The sequence below is a fragment of the Primulina tabacum genome, chromosome 6 (assembly GCF_025594145.1).
Source record: "Primulina tabacum isolate GXHZ01 chromosome 6, ASM2559414v2, whole genome shotgun sequence".
Classification (NCBI taxonomy): Eukaryota; Viridiplantae; Streptophyta; class Magnoliopsida; order Lamiales; family Gesneriaceae; genus Primulina; species Primulina tabacum.
Window position 1 is genome coordinate 41411204 of NC_134555.1, and position 15952 is coordinate 41427155.

The following is a 15952-nucleotide window of genomic DNA, read 5'->3' on the forward strand; positions in this document are numbered from 1 at the left end:
TCCTGATCATTAGTCAAATGTCAACTTACTCTATCAACTTAGACAAAGTCTCAAAAAAACATATTATTGCATATAAAGTAAACGATACTACATATAAAATCAATAATTTTTAAAATCTTGTTTTCTAAAAATCAGGCACATAGTGCGCCTTATTTACTATAAATTTTACGTTTGACTTTCAATAATGCATGATTTTATAATATCGCTGATATTATACCATGGATTTTATATTTTCGAATTTTTATTTCGTGTAAAATATAATTTACCCCCTTATTTATCTACCATTTCTATTTTTTTTAATAGTTTTTTTATGAATAGTGGAAATTCTGAATATATTCACTACTTTTACTTTCACATAATGTAAGCATGTATAGATTATAAATAGTATGTGGCAAGGTAGCATGTTTTTTTATAGGCAAAAATTTGTTTGAGACGGTCTCACAAGTCGTATTTTGTGAGACAGATATCTAATTTGGGTCATCCATAAAAAAATATTACTTTTTATGCAAAAAATATTATTTTTATTGTGAATATCGATAGAGTTGACCCTTCTCACATATAAAGATTCGTGAGATCATTTCACAAAATATCTGTTTTTTTTATATATGCAGCACACTATCTTATACTTTTCCAAGTGTAAATCGAATCTTCTAAGTTAGGTGCCATAGTCGTTATTTACTTTATTTTGGTATGATAAAAGATATATAGCTAGTTAGATGGCCTACCTATTTATATATATATATATATTGTTTTTCATCCGAATTATTGATTAAATTGATAATCTCATACGTCATCATCTAATTAGTGGTATATTTACATAGACAAAAACTTGTGTGAGACGATTTCACGGGTCGTATTTTGTGAGACATATCTCTTATTTGGATCATCCATGAAAAAATATTATTTTTTATGCTAAGAGTATTAATTTCTATTGTGAATATGATTATGGTTTATCCGTCTCACAGATAAAGATTCGTGAGACCGTCTCACAAGAGACCTGCTCATTGACATAAACCTTTGTGAACAGGAAAGACGTCTCACTGCCAGAGTTTAACCACAAATAATAATGGTAAAATCTCCATCTTTTTTAATAAAAAAAATTAAAAAAAAGTCAAAAGTCGAAATTTGAAACTTCTGAATGAGAAATAAAATGTTGAGAGGATAAAACGTAGTTTTGACAATGAGAAATTGATTGGATTATGAAACTAATTACAAACATACTTACAAATATGAAATGCGATTATATCAAGTTGGGACAATTCCAAAGGCTGATGCCGAATAATTTCAAAGTCGTTCTCGAGAATATGTGAATTATAAAGCAAAGCGTGTTTTAAGAGGCACCCGATCCTTCTCTTTGTATCGACCGGCCTTTGTATAGCAGAAAAGCCACGTGAAATTGATTATTCTCATATATGCAAATGGAGAGATTCATTTAGCCTTCATTATGTTCAAAAATGAAAAGTCAGGCAGAAACTGATAAATTCGAAAATCCCATGTTTTCAGTAGGAGTGCTGATGAATAGCCATACTCGTCCGTGTAATTATAATATTTTAAATCAAATAACTGTCTGAATAATATGTTTCGACCAATCTATCAGTGGAGAAAAATATTGTTTCACAATTTTTCAATAATTGTATTTCTTGTAAATTGTAAAAATCGAACACATAATATTGATTTGGATATCAATTGTCGACTGATTAAATATTATATAAAATCTATCCGTATATAATTTTGAGTGATTACACTTTGCCATCACTATGTAAGCAAAATATTAATGACTTATGTGTTGTAGACCTGTTATGCTCGAAGATAGCAACATCAAACGTTTTGATAGTTTAGACTAAATTGAATTCCATGTCACCCGTGAAAGTTTTGTCTACTTTAAGTTATAAATCTTTTCGTTTTTCAAGAGGACGGCTGTCTTATCCTATCCTATCCTATCCTATCCTATCTGTTCACATGTACATAATTTTTGACATGTATAGCATGTTTTGTTGTATTTTATAATTAATTTAATTTATATTTAAATTCGAGTCATATCATATTTCTGAAAAATAGTAAGAGACTAAAACAAAATCTTTTGCCTCTATTGTGAGGAAACTTAATAAATAGTGTTTGCATCAAAAATTAAATTGGGTCTGTCGCAGCCCAAAAATTTAAATTTAACAGAGAAAAATAAAAGAGATCCATTAGTGTATTTGAATAAACAGATAACATCCAAGCAAGAAGATCCTGAGAAGAATTCACGGCTGGTGGCAGAAGTTGAACGGATCGTGGACATTGATGAAAGTGGGGAGTTGAGCAGCTGGGAGTTAGAGAAACCATCTCAAGTGTGAACGTCTCGTATTTTCTGCTCGCAAGCACAAGATTGTCAAGTCATAATATAAGAGATCAGTAAAGTATCGTTCCCATGAACAGTGTATAAATAAAAGTATATCAGTGCTTGTAATTAAAATAGTCACGATTTTATCTAGAAGAATCAATAAGATGTTTAGTTTGCTGACAACGAATTAATTGCAAATAATTATGAGTCGAAAAACCAATACTAACAAATATCAATGAGAGAAAATATCTAGAAGAATGATTTCACTTAATTTCCACGGTAGCTATTTCCAGTTGAGTTTATATTCAAGAACTCCAGTCATTTAATAGCCAAGAACATTTTAAGTATTTTATTTCCACTTTCCTAAATAACGAATAAAGTGTATCATTCAAACTTTGATTCAAGCATTCCTTATAAAAATCTAAGTTCAAATTATATATGCAAACGATGATCTTACCTTAGCCTTACTAAAGTTATACGCCTTACGAACTGTATAAATATTTAACGATGTGCCTCTAATGATCCATATTCTAGTCCGTCTCCCAAGTTGTAGAATTAATCAGATAACAATCAATTTGTGGCTAGTAAATTGAAATAGAATAAAACTAGTAAACACAATCAAACCAACATGAATTCAATCATATAAACAACCGAGACAAAATTATCGTGCCGATGAAGCTATATCATCCTCTAGAATGGATAGTTAGTGCATAACGAAATCTAAACAAAAACACAATATGTTCGGAGATTTAGACATTTCAACACAAGAAATTAAAGGGTGAATATGAGATAACAAATCTGAAGCGACGTCTCTGTCCCCAGATTCGTCAATCTTTGTTGTTGAGATCAACCCTTGTGTTATGTTTCCTTCTCCAACGTATCATCTTCGTCTCTCACGGCTATAGCTCTTCCAAAATCGTCGTTCCTCATGAAACCCTATTTGCTACTTTTATATTTCGTCCGAGCCCGTAGTTGAAGCCCAATTGTCTTCCTTCACAGGTGTGTAACCTGTATCCTAAAGGTTACAAGGTTCACGACTTCAGCCTATTCTCTGGGGCAGACGACCATTCCAGCATAGAACACATAGCCAAATTCACTACCCATTATGGAGCTAGCCAACTTGAAGAACTTCAACAACTTAAGGTTGAGATTATTTCCAATTCTCTCGCAGAGACCAAATTTTCTTGGTATAGCTTGCTCCCTAGAAATTCAGTGATAGATAGAAATACAATTTCACACATAGTGCTATAAAATAGAACGAGATGTATGTATTGTCGATTTATCCAGGATCACTCAAAATAAAGGAGAATTTGTGAAGTCATTTATCAACAGGTTCAAAAATATGAATAATAGGTGCAATGTGATCTTATCTGAGATCGAGTTTTGTGAAAATGACACAAACAGTCTGGATTTTGAATTGAGGAAGATATTCCAAAGCATGGAGTTTAGAGATTTCTTTGAGCTGCCTGCGAAAGTTGTTGAATATGAGGATTTGTTGAGGGAAGAGTCGTACAAAAATAAAACAATTATGGGGTCCTATTATCAAGAAGTAGAGGACGTCGCGCTGGCTGAGATCCTATCAATTAGTGGTTCATGTACCGTTTCTTTGCTCAAGGCCGATGAACCAACATTTCCTCGAAAGGCCAGTGCATGAAAATCAGTGGTTTATAGAGGAGTCATCTCATCATTAGCCCAAAAAATTGCTGTAATAAAATATGTGTCAACTAAGTTGTAAAATGGACCAACACTTGACATTAGAGTCATTGAGGATCATGTGGGGAGTAGGTCCAATTTTGGAAAACCAACTACTAAAGATAAGTTAGTGGACAATGATGATGATTTATTAAGTGAAAATGATGATAAGAGAAGAAAAAAATCAAATTTTGTGTGATAGAGTTTCACACTGTTTATTGTGCCACATGAGTGGTGATATTACTAGAGAAATTTAAAATGGTGGAAGAAGAGAGTGGGGAGTTGATGTAAAGAAACAGTGCAAAATGAATGTCATGAAAATAAGCTCATCGAAAGAAATTCAAGAGTGATTATCAAAAAAGATAACCCAAACATACTCAAACAAGCGATACTCGAGAAATCTACACCAGCTATGACCAAACTCATAAGGCGTTGTACATAATAACTCAGCAGTGAAAGTCTTGATGGTGATGATGTTAAGAAGTTTTGGCAAAACTGAAGAAGACTTAATTCCTAAAAAAATTTTTGTTGATGAATTTATAGGGAAAACTACCAAGACCATTGGGGTATTCCCCGCTGATGTTACTGTGGGGAGTATGTCATATTTTTGTGTGTTTTCCATAGTAAACTTGTCTTCCAACTTCCAAGCGTTGTTAGGCAGAGATTGGATCCATGCAAGCCAGTGCATCCCATCCTCGATGCACTAGCTGCTATTATTTTGGAAAGAGGATGATGTGGAAATTTTAGAAACTGATGGATGGACTTTTTAAGCCAGCGCAAGTACAGTTGAAGCTAGATAATACAATGAGGGTTTTGGGCCATCAAAATTCATAGCAAGAGTAAGAGAGAGTCCAGTGTACATGTAAACACCAACTCCAAGCTTGGTGTTGGAATGAATCCTCAAACGTACTATTATTGTGCCGCCTAGGGCGATAATTCAGCAATTGGTTGATGAACTTGATGATTGAGTTCAACCAGAAAGAAAAAGAGGCAACTGCAGCGCTATGTGGAAGGTACATGTACAACAATTATTGAACAAACTAGAAGAGGAAGAAGCATGAGACACCCATGGAACTCAGGTTGTCCAAGAAGAAGAATGTGAAAAAGATGAACTCCAAGTTGGTGAGTTATTGATGGCACCATCTCAAAAGGAAGACGGTCAACATGAAGTACAAGACTCGCTAGAAAAATTCAACTTGGGACAGCTTGAAGATCCTAAAGTAGTATGTGCGAGTGCATTACTGAAAAAAAGATCAAACATGATCTTATTGGCTTGCTGAGGGAGTCAGTAAAGAAAGCCGGGATATTATTTATAATTTTATTATTTGTTGGTATCTTGGAGGATTAAAAGATGACTATGAGTGTATTGAATTCATATGCATTCCGTAAGATTTGTGGAGAGTTAGCACTTAGGATACTTTGCATATATTTTATATTGATGTTATCATTACTTATGTTGAACTTTATGAAATATTCTGGAGAAAGTAGGCTCTATAGCCTCTTCTATGAATATGTATTTTTCTTATTTGTGCAGTGGTAATCCATGGGTGAGCCTCCGAGCTACTTGAAAAGCATAAGATGACATGAAAGTGGGTATCTAGGTTTGTTCTGACCAAGTATAAGAGAAATAAAGAAGAAAAAGCACATGATGAGGAGACTACGCAGGTTCGTTTGTCACTTTTGAAAGTTTCATCTTGTATAGAGTAGGTGTTCTATCCACCTTTATATTCATTTTTCTTCTTTATTTAAAAATTTACTCCGCGTAGGTCCTAGGACCACTGTTGTAAATATTTAGTTTTTATTATTTAAGGATAAAAATATTTGAATGAAGTTGGCCATTATGCCACTTTTATTATATTGGATGCATTTTGGTTCATCATGAAATCAAGGGAGGAAACGAGAGAAGAAAGTTGGCTAGATTGGTTCAGAATATGAAAACCAACATAATGACTCCCATCCAATATATGGTTTACCGGTTCTCCACAATTTTGAAAATGACAAACAATCCAATGAGACGATATCATTGATCAGTTTTGTGAGACGGTTTTCTCACCTGACCCAACCTATGAAAATTTACTTTTATATTAAATTTTTTTCACCATAGATTTTCAATTTTTTTTGTCTGAAGAATGATAATTTTACATGGCATATACAATTATTTTTTACACACAAATTATACGTATACAATAAATGGATATTTTACGGTGTACATGCTTTCTCGCTCACATGTATTTAATGAAATTTTGTGGTTATATTTGGATTGAATGATTTTAATTCGAATAAGTAATTTGATGCATTTCAGATTTTATATATATGTCACCAAAACTTTCATAAGAAATTTAATTTTATAGAATTCAAATATAGAAAAACTGATATGACAAATATTTGTTTTTTTAAACTATATAGGAATTGGAGGTCCTATGACTAATTATTAGTGGTAGCTCAACGCCTGGTTAATAACAACTGAAATAATTTATGAGTCGTACATAATACACAAAACAAAACAGATGAATTAATTTCATTAATATAATAAAATCTGAATTACAAATTAATTTATATTCAATATAATACGACGATAATAAATGGTACAAGTGAGACCATTTCGTAAAACACCGTGAAATTAATGGGAGCAGCCATCGTTCTTGCAAAGCATCCCCTTAAATAATTCACTTAATCATCTTCAAAATAATATATTTTCCTTCTAAAAGACTATTCTCCTCACTTTTCAATTTCCTTTTTTTTTTTTCCAATTCCATGAAATAAACAAGAAGAAGTCATATTCTAAACAATTACTATTTTTTACACTTCAATTTGTGTTATTTTTGTTTCATTCAATATATGTTATTGACTCATAAAATAGAGTAAACATTATGAATTAATCAATCTTTTTCTCGAAAGAATTCATCCCTTTTTGTATTTTGAATGAAACATAGAATTCATTCACTATAATTCCAAAAGCAAAAACTTGTGTGAGACGGTCTCACGTGTCGTATTTTGTGATACGAATATCTTATTTGGGTCATCCATGAAAAAGTATTACTTTTTATGCTAAGAGTATTACTTTTTATTGTGAATATCGTTATGATTATCAGATTCATGAGACCGTCTCACAAGAAACCCACTCAATTTCAAAAAGCTCATCTCTTGTTTATCTGGGTTAATTAGATGCTAACTTGAGCATAATATCTTCATGCAAGAACTTGTTCACCAGGTTCTAGTTTTAATTTGATCACGAGGAATCTACTTTTTTATGTGGACTTTATGTCCCGATCCACTTTGGACTATTGTTTATGTGTTTTTTTTTTAAAAGTTGGGGAAGAATGTGTTGTTATAAATGAGTCAAATTCGAGATCTCATTTCAAATTTAACATTGATCGATGCATGCAACATAGGCGTGGGGACTATTTATTGTGTGTGATAGGAAAAATATTTTCCTTAAATTTTCCCTTCTTCCAAGAACCCTAATCAAGACTTGCATGCAAACTAGTCCTGTTCGTCGGTTGGAATTTCAATTTCCATTCTATCCATTTCCCACCCTTAATTATTATGTTAGGTTTTGAATCTTTAATGCTTTCTTTTTTATCTGAAAAAACACAAATGTCCCAACCGTTTTTTATAATATACAGTGGCATTATAACTATCTTAATTCACAGTCTTGCCAAGAATTTGAAATATCTTTCCAGGGCCATGGCGATCGAAGTCTTCCCCGACAGCCCGAACGGGAGAAAGAGTCCTCGGATCTCATTCTCGCATGATCTTCCGCAAACAGACCTAGTACCCATCGAACAGCACATTGGGTCTGGTCCGGCCTCGTCCAGTAATGATTTCAATTTTTGTGCTTATCGTGCAAGCTTCGATCAAGAATCCTCCTCCGCCGACGAGCTTTTCTCCGGCGGAAAAATCATTACCACTGAGATCAAGAAAAGACAATCCCCGTCAAGAACATCCTATGAACCGCCACCGCCACCGCCACCGCCACCGCCACCGCCTCCACCGCCCCTTCAACTACCTCCACCTCTTCAGTGTCTTGAAGTTACCGAAAACAAGAGTCGTTCTGCCAAATCATTCAGGCTCGATGCAGAATCAGAAGACAAGGAGCAGAACCACAAGCCATCTTTTTGGAGCTTTAAGCGCAGCACAAGTTTGAACTGCAGCAGCGGCTACGCGCGAAGGTTCTGCTCTCTGCCGGTTTTTGCGCGAAGCTATTCGACTGGCTCAGCGGCTAGCGCGAAACGCTCGTCTGTTTCAAATAACCCGAAGCAGAATATTGCCAAGTATTCACCAAATATGCATTGGGAAAAACCAAAATCTGCTTCATGTACAGCAAATCACCAGAGGCCGCCATTGAAGAAGAATAAGAATTCCTCGAACAATGGGATTAAAGTTAATCCTGTTTTGCATATTCCTCTTGCTAATATCTTCGGTTGGGCCTCCATATTTTCTGGTGGCAAGGACAAGAACAAGAAGAAGTATTAATTAATTAACATCTGATTACTGCATAATTTTTATATGTTTCTTTTCATTCAAAGAAGTTGATGGAATTTTGAAAAAAATGTGCAAAGGGGACCAATTGGGTGGATTTGTTTGCCATTATCTCTTCTAGTATCATAGAAAATTAAAGGATACTTTAAACCATATAGAAGATATAAGGCTTTATACAAATATTAGGAATTAAATAGAGAAAATTTGCAAAATAACCTCGGTCAATTATTTATTTAAGAAAATGACCTCCTCGTGTCTTAATACAAATTTCTATTATATCATCATATATATTTAGATAGCATATCATGCTTAATTGTTATTATCTAAGTCTTTTTTCGTCTCCCTTTTTGTCTATTAATGTGTACTAATCATGGTCTCGAATTTTCTAACTGGAGCGAGCTTCTATTATCGTCTTTGTATATATTCATACCACCTCAGGCATGTCTCAATTTTTTCGATAGGCGCAACCCCAATTTTTTTTTCTAACATCTTTGTTTCTTAGCCTATCCGTTATTGTATATTCGTACATCTACCTTATCATAATCATCTTTGAGACACTAATATTTTGTTCATGTGCATGTTTTACTGCTCAACATTGGGATCCATATGTTATAGGAGACATTACTCTTTATTCTGTAAAACTTCCACTTGACTTTCAGGCGTACCTTACGATAACACAAAATACCAGATGCATTTGTCTATTTCGGTCTTCTTGCTTGTATTTTATATGATAAATCGTATCAATCTCCTCATCATTATGTAAAAATGATCCTACATACTTGAATGTCTCACTCACCGATACATGAAAATAAACTCAATAAATCAAACTTTCATAATTTACACTACATGAATCAGGTATACAAGACTGATATTTTAGAGATGGATGTCCCCTATGGCAAGTGGAATAATAAATTTTGTTAATTTAATGACGATACTGACACTTGGAGTAGATCTCCAAAAGTGTAATACAGTCAAAGCCTGTCATGCAATTATAGGCATTTCTTAGGATATATGCTTATTTCCATTTTGGCAACATGGATTGTCAATGACACCATTAAGTGCAAAAATCAGAAGGTAGACTTCAAACCCAAGAGAGCTTTGGGGAGATTTCCTCTGAGTTAAGCAAGCAAGTGTATGTATCATTTGTTGCATGTCGAGGTGGGAATATAATGTGATATTTTTTAAATAAATTTAATTTTACTGAGAGAAATTGTAACAATTTCATTCAATGCTAATTTACAGAACGGGTAAAAACTAGTTCGCCTAAGGGTATTTATAAATTATAGTATAATGGAGGTAAATAATGCAGGCCAGATGAGATTAAGAAAATATGATTTTTTTCCTGAACTTTCATCAAATACAATAATACATGGGAGTTCACACCAGAAAAATATGATCTTTTTTACCACTTAACTTCCATCAAAGACAAGCGGAATATACATACAGGAGTTTCCATTTGAAAAGTTCGACAAAAACAAAGTCGGGAAGTTTGACAAAGACAACCAGAAGCAGCTCCTGCGTCAGATTTCAGTTCCAGTATCGAAACATCAGCAAAATCCAAAATTTTACAAATGAAATGAAATTAAATTTGTAGCCAAACACTTACCTAAAAACAATTATTAAAAGAATATATTTTTTTCCCAATCTCAGAAATTTTAGCCCAAGAAACTCTTGCCAATTCCTCTGGCACTCCTCCCTCTGGTTTCCCTATCAATTCCTTTTCCTGCCAAAGCAGCGAGTCCCTTCAATTCATCAATGCTCGCATAGCTCTTCCTAGCCATCAATCCCCCGCTCCTCTTCTCTGCAGAACCAGTGGATTTGCTCGCTCCTCCCACGTTACCGTAAACCCTTCTGCTCTTCAATAAACCCGCCGGTGGGGTGACAGACCGCTCGTTGATTGGCGGCAGTGGTGAGGCGGGCTTACGGTTCTCCTTCCTCAGCGCCGACGAGAAATCCGGCACGGACTGGGTCAAGATGGATGATCCCTTCGGCCTCTTAGGCGGAGTTTTGAAATCCAAATTCCCCTGAAACTTCACCTGTTTCCTCGGAGGCGTCAAAACCGGCCGATGCTGCAGCGTTCCTCCTCTTTCTTTTTCCGGGGTTTGCTGTTCTGTCAAGTTCTTCATTCTTTTCCTTTTTTCTCTGAGATCGGAGTATTCTTTGTACCTGGGACCTCTCTCGAGGATGAAACTCTCAGTTGTGAGTTGCAGGAACTGTGGTTTGCTGGAGTCGGAGAACTGTGAGAGAATCAGGGATTTGGGATCGAGAGAAGCGTACAGAGAATCGAGGGTCCGATTCTGTATAACCGGAGAGCTATTTCTCCCCGCCATGATCGAAGAAAATTTGTTGATGATTTTGGTTGGATTTGTTTCTTTGTGTGAGAAGAAATTGGTTTCTTTTTTAAAAGATGCGTCCCTCCAACGGTCTACTAAAGAAGAGAGCAGTACGAGTGGGAATAATATTTAATCCCAACGTTCACATCAGGGTGGAGAAATACTTTAATAATTACATAGAATTAATGAAATATATAATATATTGATTAACATAATATATAACTTAATCTACCGTAGATTTGCTTTTGATGGGCGCTAATCGAAGAAAATGGAACGATTCGTTTGTCTTTTTATTAACATGAAGATCGCCTTCTGTTTATCTGCGAGGTTCGTCAACTTCTATTTTTAAAAACTTTAATTGCCTCCAATTTTGACATTTTTAGTTTCCATCTTCATCATAATACTAATGTTATCATCGATATAAAGACAAAAACTTGTATCAGACAGTTTCACGTGTCGTATTTTGTGAAACAGATCTCTTATTTAGATCATCCACGAAAAAATATTACTTTTTATGTAGTATTACTTTTTATTGTGAATATCGATAGGGTTGATCAGTCTCACGGATAAAGATTCATGAGATCGTCTCACAAGAGACCTACTCCAATATAAATTATCATCAACCACAATTCATCAATTATTTAATAGTCGAGCTGCTCGTTAGTAGTTCGAACCCATAATTGAGCCGAGCTCTAGTAATTTCTGTCAGTGTGTGTGTGTATATATATATATATTAATTTTATTTTTTAAAAAAATCAAAATTGAGTTTTTCGAGTTCGAGTAACTCCATATATTTTGACGTGACAAATAGGAGATAATATATTTTGGTACTACGTTGCTCATTAAAATAAATTTTATTGATTGAAAATCTATGCAAGTGTACTAAGTAAAACATACTCTATGAACTTCTTTAATCTCTTTAGTGCTTCGCATAATTTACCGAAATAATCTTCTTTCTTTAAAAATTATTTAGAACGAGATAAAGTTTAAATTTTAGTTATTTAGTCTTTCATAAATGATTATGTGGACTTACTAAAATGATCTGATTTAATTGAATCTATTAAGACATGTATATATATATATATATAGTAGAAGACATGTATGTGCCTTGCACGTGTGGAACATACAACCACCGTAATTTCTGATTTTCTCATGATATATTTTAAAATTATAAAGTTCTATACATAAATTATATCATTGAAAAAGTAGCTACAAGTTCAACAAGTATTCATCGAATCGAAAAAAAAAAATTAAGATAATTGTAATATTTTTAAAAAAATTTATTTTTCGAGCCAAAAAAATATTTTAAAAACATAAGAAAAATTTTAAAATCTTATAAAATTATTTTAAGTAACTATAGATATAAGACTAATTTGTTTCACATAAAAAAAGATATGAATTCATTCTTATTCCTCATTTTCTTTCACTTTGATGTATATAAGAGTAATTATTACACGTCAAACCAATTTAAACTCATTTTCATTCTTTTGAAGTGTTCTCTCATGGCACCAAACAATTATTTGGGTTTGACATGCATAAATTTTTACGGTTTGGCCCATTGAGACCCACGACAGTGCAATTCTCATTATGTTCATAATTAGCTTTGCATATGGCACGGTGTATCACAATTATAAGAAATAAAAGTCTTGTCTTGGGTAACAAATATAACATTTGACCTGAAGATCAAGAAATGTTTGAATTAAAAGATTAATCTTTCACTATCATTCATTTTTGTTAGATTAAGCGTGCATGAGTGAGAGTAATACTGAGATTGATGAACTCTTAGGAAGTTCTTGTGCGTACTCCTGGCATCATGTCGCTTATTTTAAATTCCATTAAAGATATAATTTTTTCTTAAAAAATGGACTTAAAATTTTATTCCAAAATAAATTTTTTTTTTCCTTTTATTTATTGTAAAATTCATTAATACCCGAAAAACAAAAAATAACGTGTATTTATTAATACTATTTAACAAAAATAAGGACATACCTGTAAATTCACATAATTTACGTTATTCATGGATGTTAATTTACCTAAGTTAAAAATAAAAATTGGCACAAAAACTCATTTGAGGCTGTTTCACAGGTCAAATTTGTGAAACATGTCTCCTACCGACTCGAATCGTGAAAAACATTGTTTTTCACTCCGAAAACGGACCGGGTCAACATATCTCAGATATATATCCATGATACCAGCTCACAGAATACATACTCAAAAATTAGAAAACTATAAAATTTTGAACAAAAGTGTATACTTCATTTTCATTTGATTTATTTTAAATTCATTAATTAATAAAAAAATCAAACAAAGATGACATCCAAAAATAATTAAGATAGAGTTCATAAATCAAAAAAAGAAGAGAAAAATCAAACAAAAAGAATTATTTTTTAAATAGGATATAATTCATTTTAAAAAAATAGAGCATAAATTTTATTATTCTTTTATTTATTTTAAATACTATTAAATATATAGTTTTTCTTAAAAATGGAGTATAAATTCTATTTCCAAAAATGTTGTTAAGTTTCATTTTTTCAAATTATTTTAGAATTCATTAATAGCTTAGAAAAACAAACAATAAAACATGTATTTATTTTTATTATTTTAAATTTTATTATATATATATTTAAAAAAATAGAGTGTAAATTTCATTCCAAAAAATGAAAGCTAAATTTAAATTTCATTCCAAAAAATGGTTGATAAATTTCATTTTTCTTCAATTTATTTTAGAATTTATTGATTAATTGATGTAAAAAAAACAAATAAACAAACAAATAGATATGTATTAATTAATATTATTATTTACATTATTCATGGATGTTAATTTACTCAAGTTAAAAATAAATTAGCACAGAAACTCCTATGAGGCTGTTTCGTGAGCAATTTTGTGAAACATGTTTCATATCCAACCCGAATTATGAAAAACCATTGTTTTTCAATATGGCAATGACTGGATTGACCCGTATCAAGGATATATATCTATAACACCGTCTCACAAAAGACTTACTCAAAAATTGGAGAAGTATAAAATTTTGACAAGTGTATAAACTTCATTTTTCTTTGATTTATTTTAAATGAATTAACATTAACTAATAAAAAATATCAACTCGTCTTTGAGAAATATTTACTTGATACCGTCTTACGAAAGACTGTTGGGTGTGCAATAATTGTCCCTGCTGGAAGAGCGATCGAACCGTTGTGCTTGAGCTGCATTGCGGTTTAAAAGATTTGAGTTGCACCATTATCACCAGCTATAGCTTTTGGTAAAGCAATAATCACTCGGTCCTACAATTGATATCAGAGCCAAGGTCACGGGTTCGATTCCCATTGATTGCAAGGAGTGCAATTATTGGGAGGGAGATTGTTGGGTGCAATAATTGTCTCTGCTGGAAGGGCGATCGAACCGTGGTACTTGAGCTGCTGTGCGGTTTAAAAGATTTGAGTTGCACCATTACCACCAGTTATAACTTTTGGTAAAGCGGTAAGCACTCGGTCCTACAAAGACCTACTAAAATATTGGAGAATTATAAAATTTTGAACAAAAACGTAAACTTCAATTTTATTCTAACAAAAAAATGAGATAATATAGGACCGAGCGTTCGCTTTACGAAAAGCTATAGCTAGTGGTAATGGTGCAACTCAAATCTTTTTAAACCGCACAGCAGCTCAAGCACCACGATTCGATAGCTCTACCAAGCATGGACAATTATTGCACCCAACAATCTCCCTCCCAATAATTGTATTCATTGTAATCAATGGGAATCGAACCCGTGACCTTAGCTATGATACTAATTGTAGGACCGAGCGCTCGCCACTTTATCAAAAGCTATAGCTAGTGGTAATGGTGCAACTCAAATCTTTTTAAACCGCACAACAGCTCAAGCACCACGTTTCGATGGCTCTACCAAGCAGGGACAATTATTGCACCCAACAGATAAATAGAACAAAAATAATTATTTTTAAAATAAGAAAATAGTTCGTTTTTTTTAAATGGAATGTAAATTTCATTATTGTTTTATTTATTTTAAATTTCATTAAAGATTAAAGATATAGTTTTTTTTTTTTTAAAAAAAAACATAGAGTGTAAATTTCATTCCAATCAGTGGTGGTTGGATTTTATTTTTCTTCAATTTATTTTAAAATCCACTAATAGATGGGAAAAAACCAAAACATATATTTATTATTACTATTATTTTAAATTTTATTAAAGATATATATTTTTTATAAAAAAATTTAGTGCAAATTTCATTCCAAAAATAGAAGATAAATTTAAATTTCATTCTAAAAAATGATAGCTAAATTTTTCATTCTAGAAAATGGTAGCTAAATTTCATTTTTCTTCAATTTATTTTAGAATTCATGAATAGCTAGGAAAAAAACAAACAAAAAACATATATTTATTATTGTTATCATTTTTAATTTCATTAAAGGTATAAATTTTTTTTAAAAATGGTGTGCAAATTTCATCACAAAATTTTATACACTATCATATAAGATTTTTTATGCATCTTAAGATCGATAAATTCACTAAAAATTTATTGATTTATATTTTAATTATGGTTACCACATAATTCTGGTTTCGCCCAAGACTTTATGTATTCGTTTGCTTGAATTTATTGTTCCTCATTTGGCCAAGACTCATAACATGTCAAAAATGAAAGTGAATATCAATTTAAAGAGATGATAATATTTATATATTGTAATAAATGTGTTTATCCCTCACGATACTGAAAAAATAAATTAAAAATAATATGTTGACAAACATTTTGTCAGAAATCCAAAAACACAATTCAAATGTTTCAATTTTCAGTGATTACCAAAATATCTCAACAACAATAATTTGTGGACAATATAGTAACATCACAATTTAAAAAAACAAATAAAAAACATATATTTATTATTTTTATCATTTCGAATTTCATTAAAGATATAAGTTTTTTTAGAAAATGAATTATTACTATTATTTTAAATTTCATTAAAGACATATATTTTTTAAAAAAATGGAGTGCAAATGACATTCCAAAAAATGAAAAATAAATTTAGATTTCATTTTAAAAATGGTAATTAAATTTTCATTTGTAGAAGTCATTAATAGTTAGGAAAAACAAACAAAAAACATGTATCA

The 15952-nt window shown here is 32.1% G+C and overlaps 2 protein-coding genes across 2 annotated transcripts; one reads left to right on the forward strand and one right to left on the reverse strand.

Annotated features, from left to right (window-relative positions):
• The first annotated feature begins 7397 nt into the window (after positions 1-7397).
• LOC142548243 (uncharacterized) lies at positions 7398-8577 on the forward strand. Its single transcript, XM_075656558.1, has one exon. It carries the CDS (start codon positions 7562-7564, stop codon positions 8489-8491), a length of 930 nt encoding a protein of 309 aa, XP_075512673.1. The 5' UTR covers positions 7398-7561; the 3' UTR covers positions 8492-8577.
• A 1355-nt stretch (positions 8578-9932) lies between these two features.
• Positions 9933-11011, reverse strand: LOC142549619 (uncharacterized). The gene has a single exon (XM_075658668.1). The coding sequence runs from the start codon at positions 10825-10827 to the stop codon at positions 10153-10155; it is 675 nt and encodes a 224-aa protein (XP_075514783.1). The 5' UTR covers positions 10828-11011; the 3' UTR covers positions 9933-10152.
• Between the last annotated feature and the right edge of the window lie 4941 nt (positions 11012-15952).

Excerpts from the sequence above, each read along its gene's own strand:
- LOC142549619 (XM_075658668.1), bottom strand. The coding sequence starts at position 10,827 with ATGGCGGGGAGAAATAGCTCTCCGGTTATACAGAATCGGACCCTCGAT.
- LOC142548243 (XM_075656558.1), top strand. The coding sequence starts at position 7,562 with ATGTTAGGTTTTGAATCTTTAATGCTTTCTTTTTTATCTGAAAAAACA.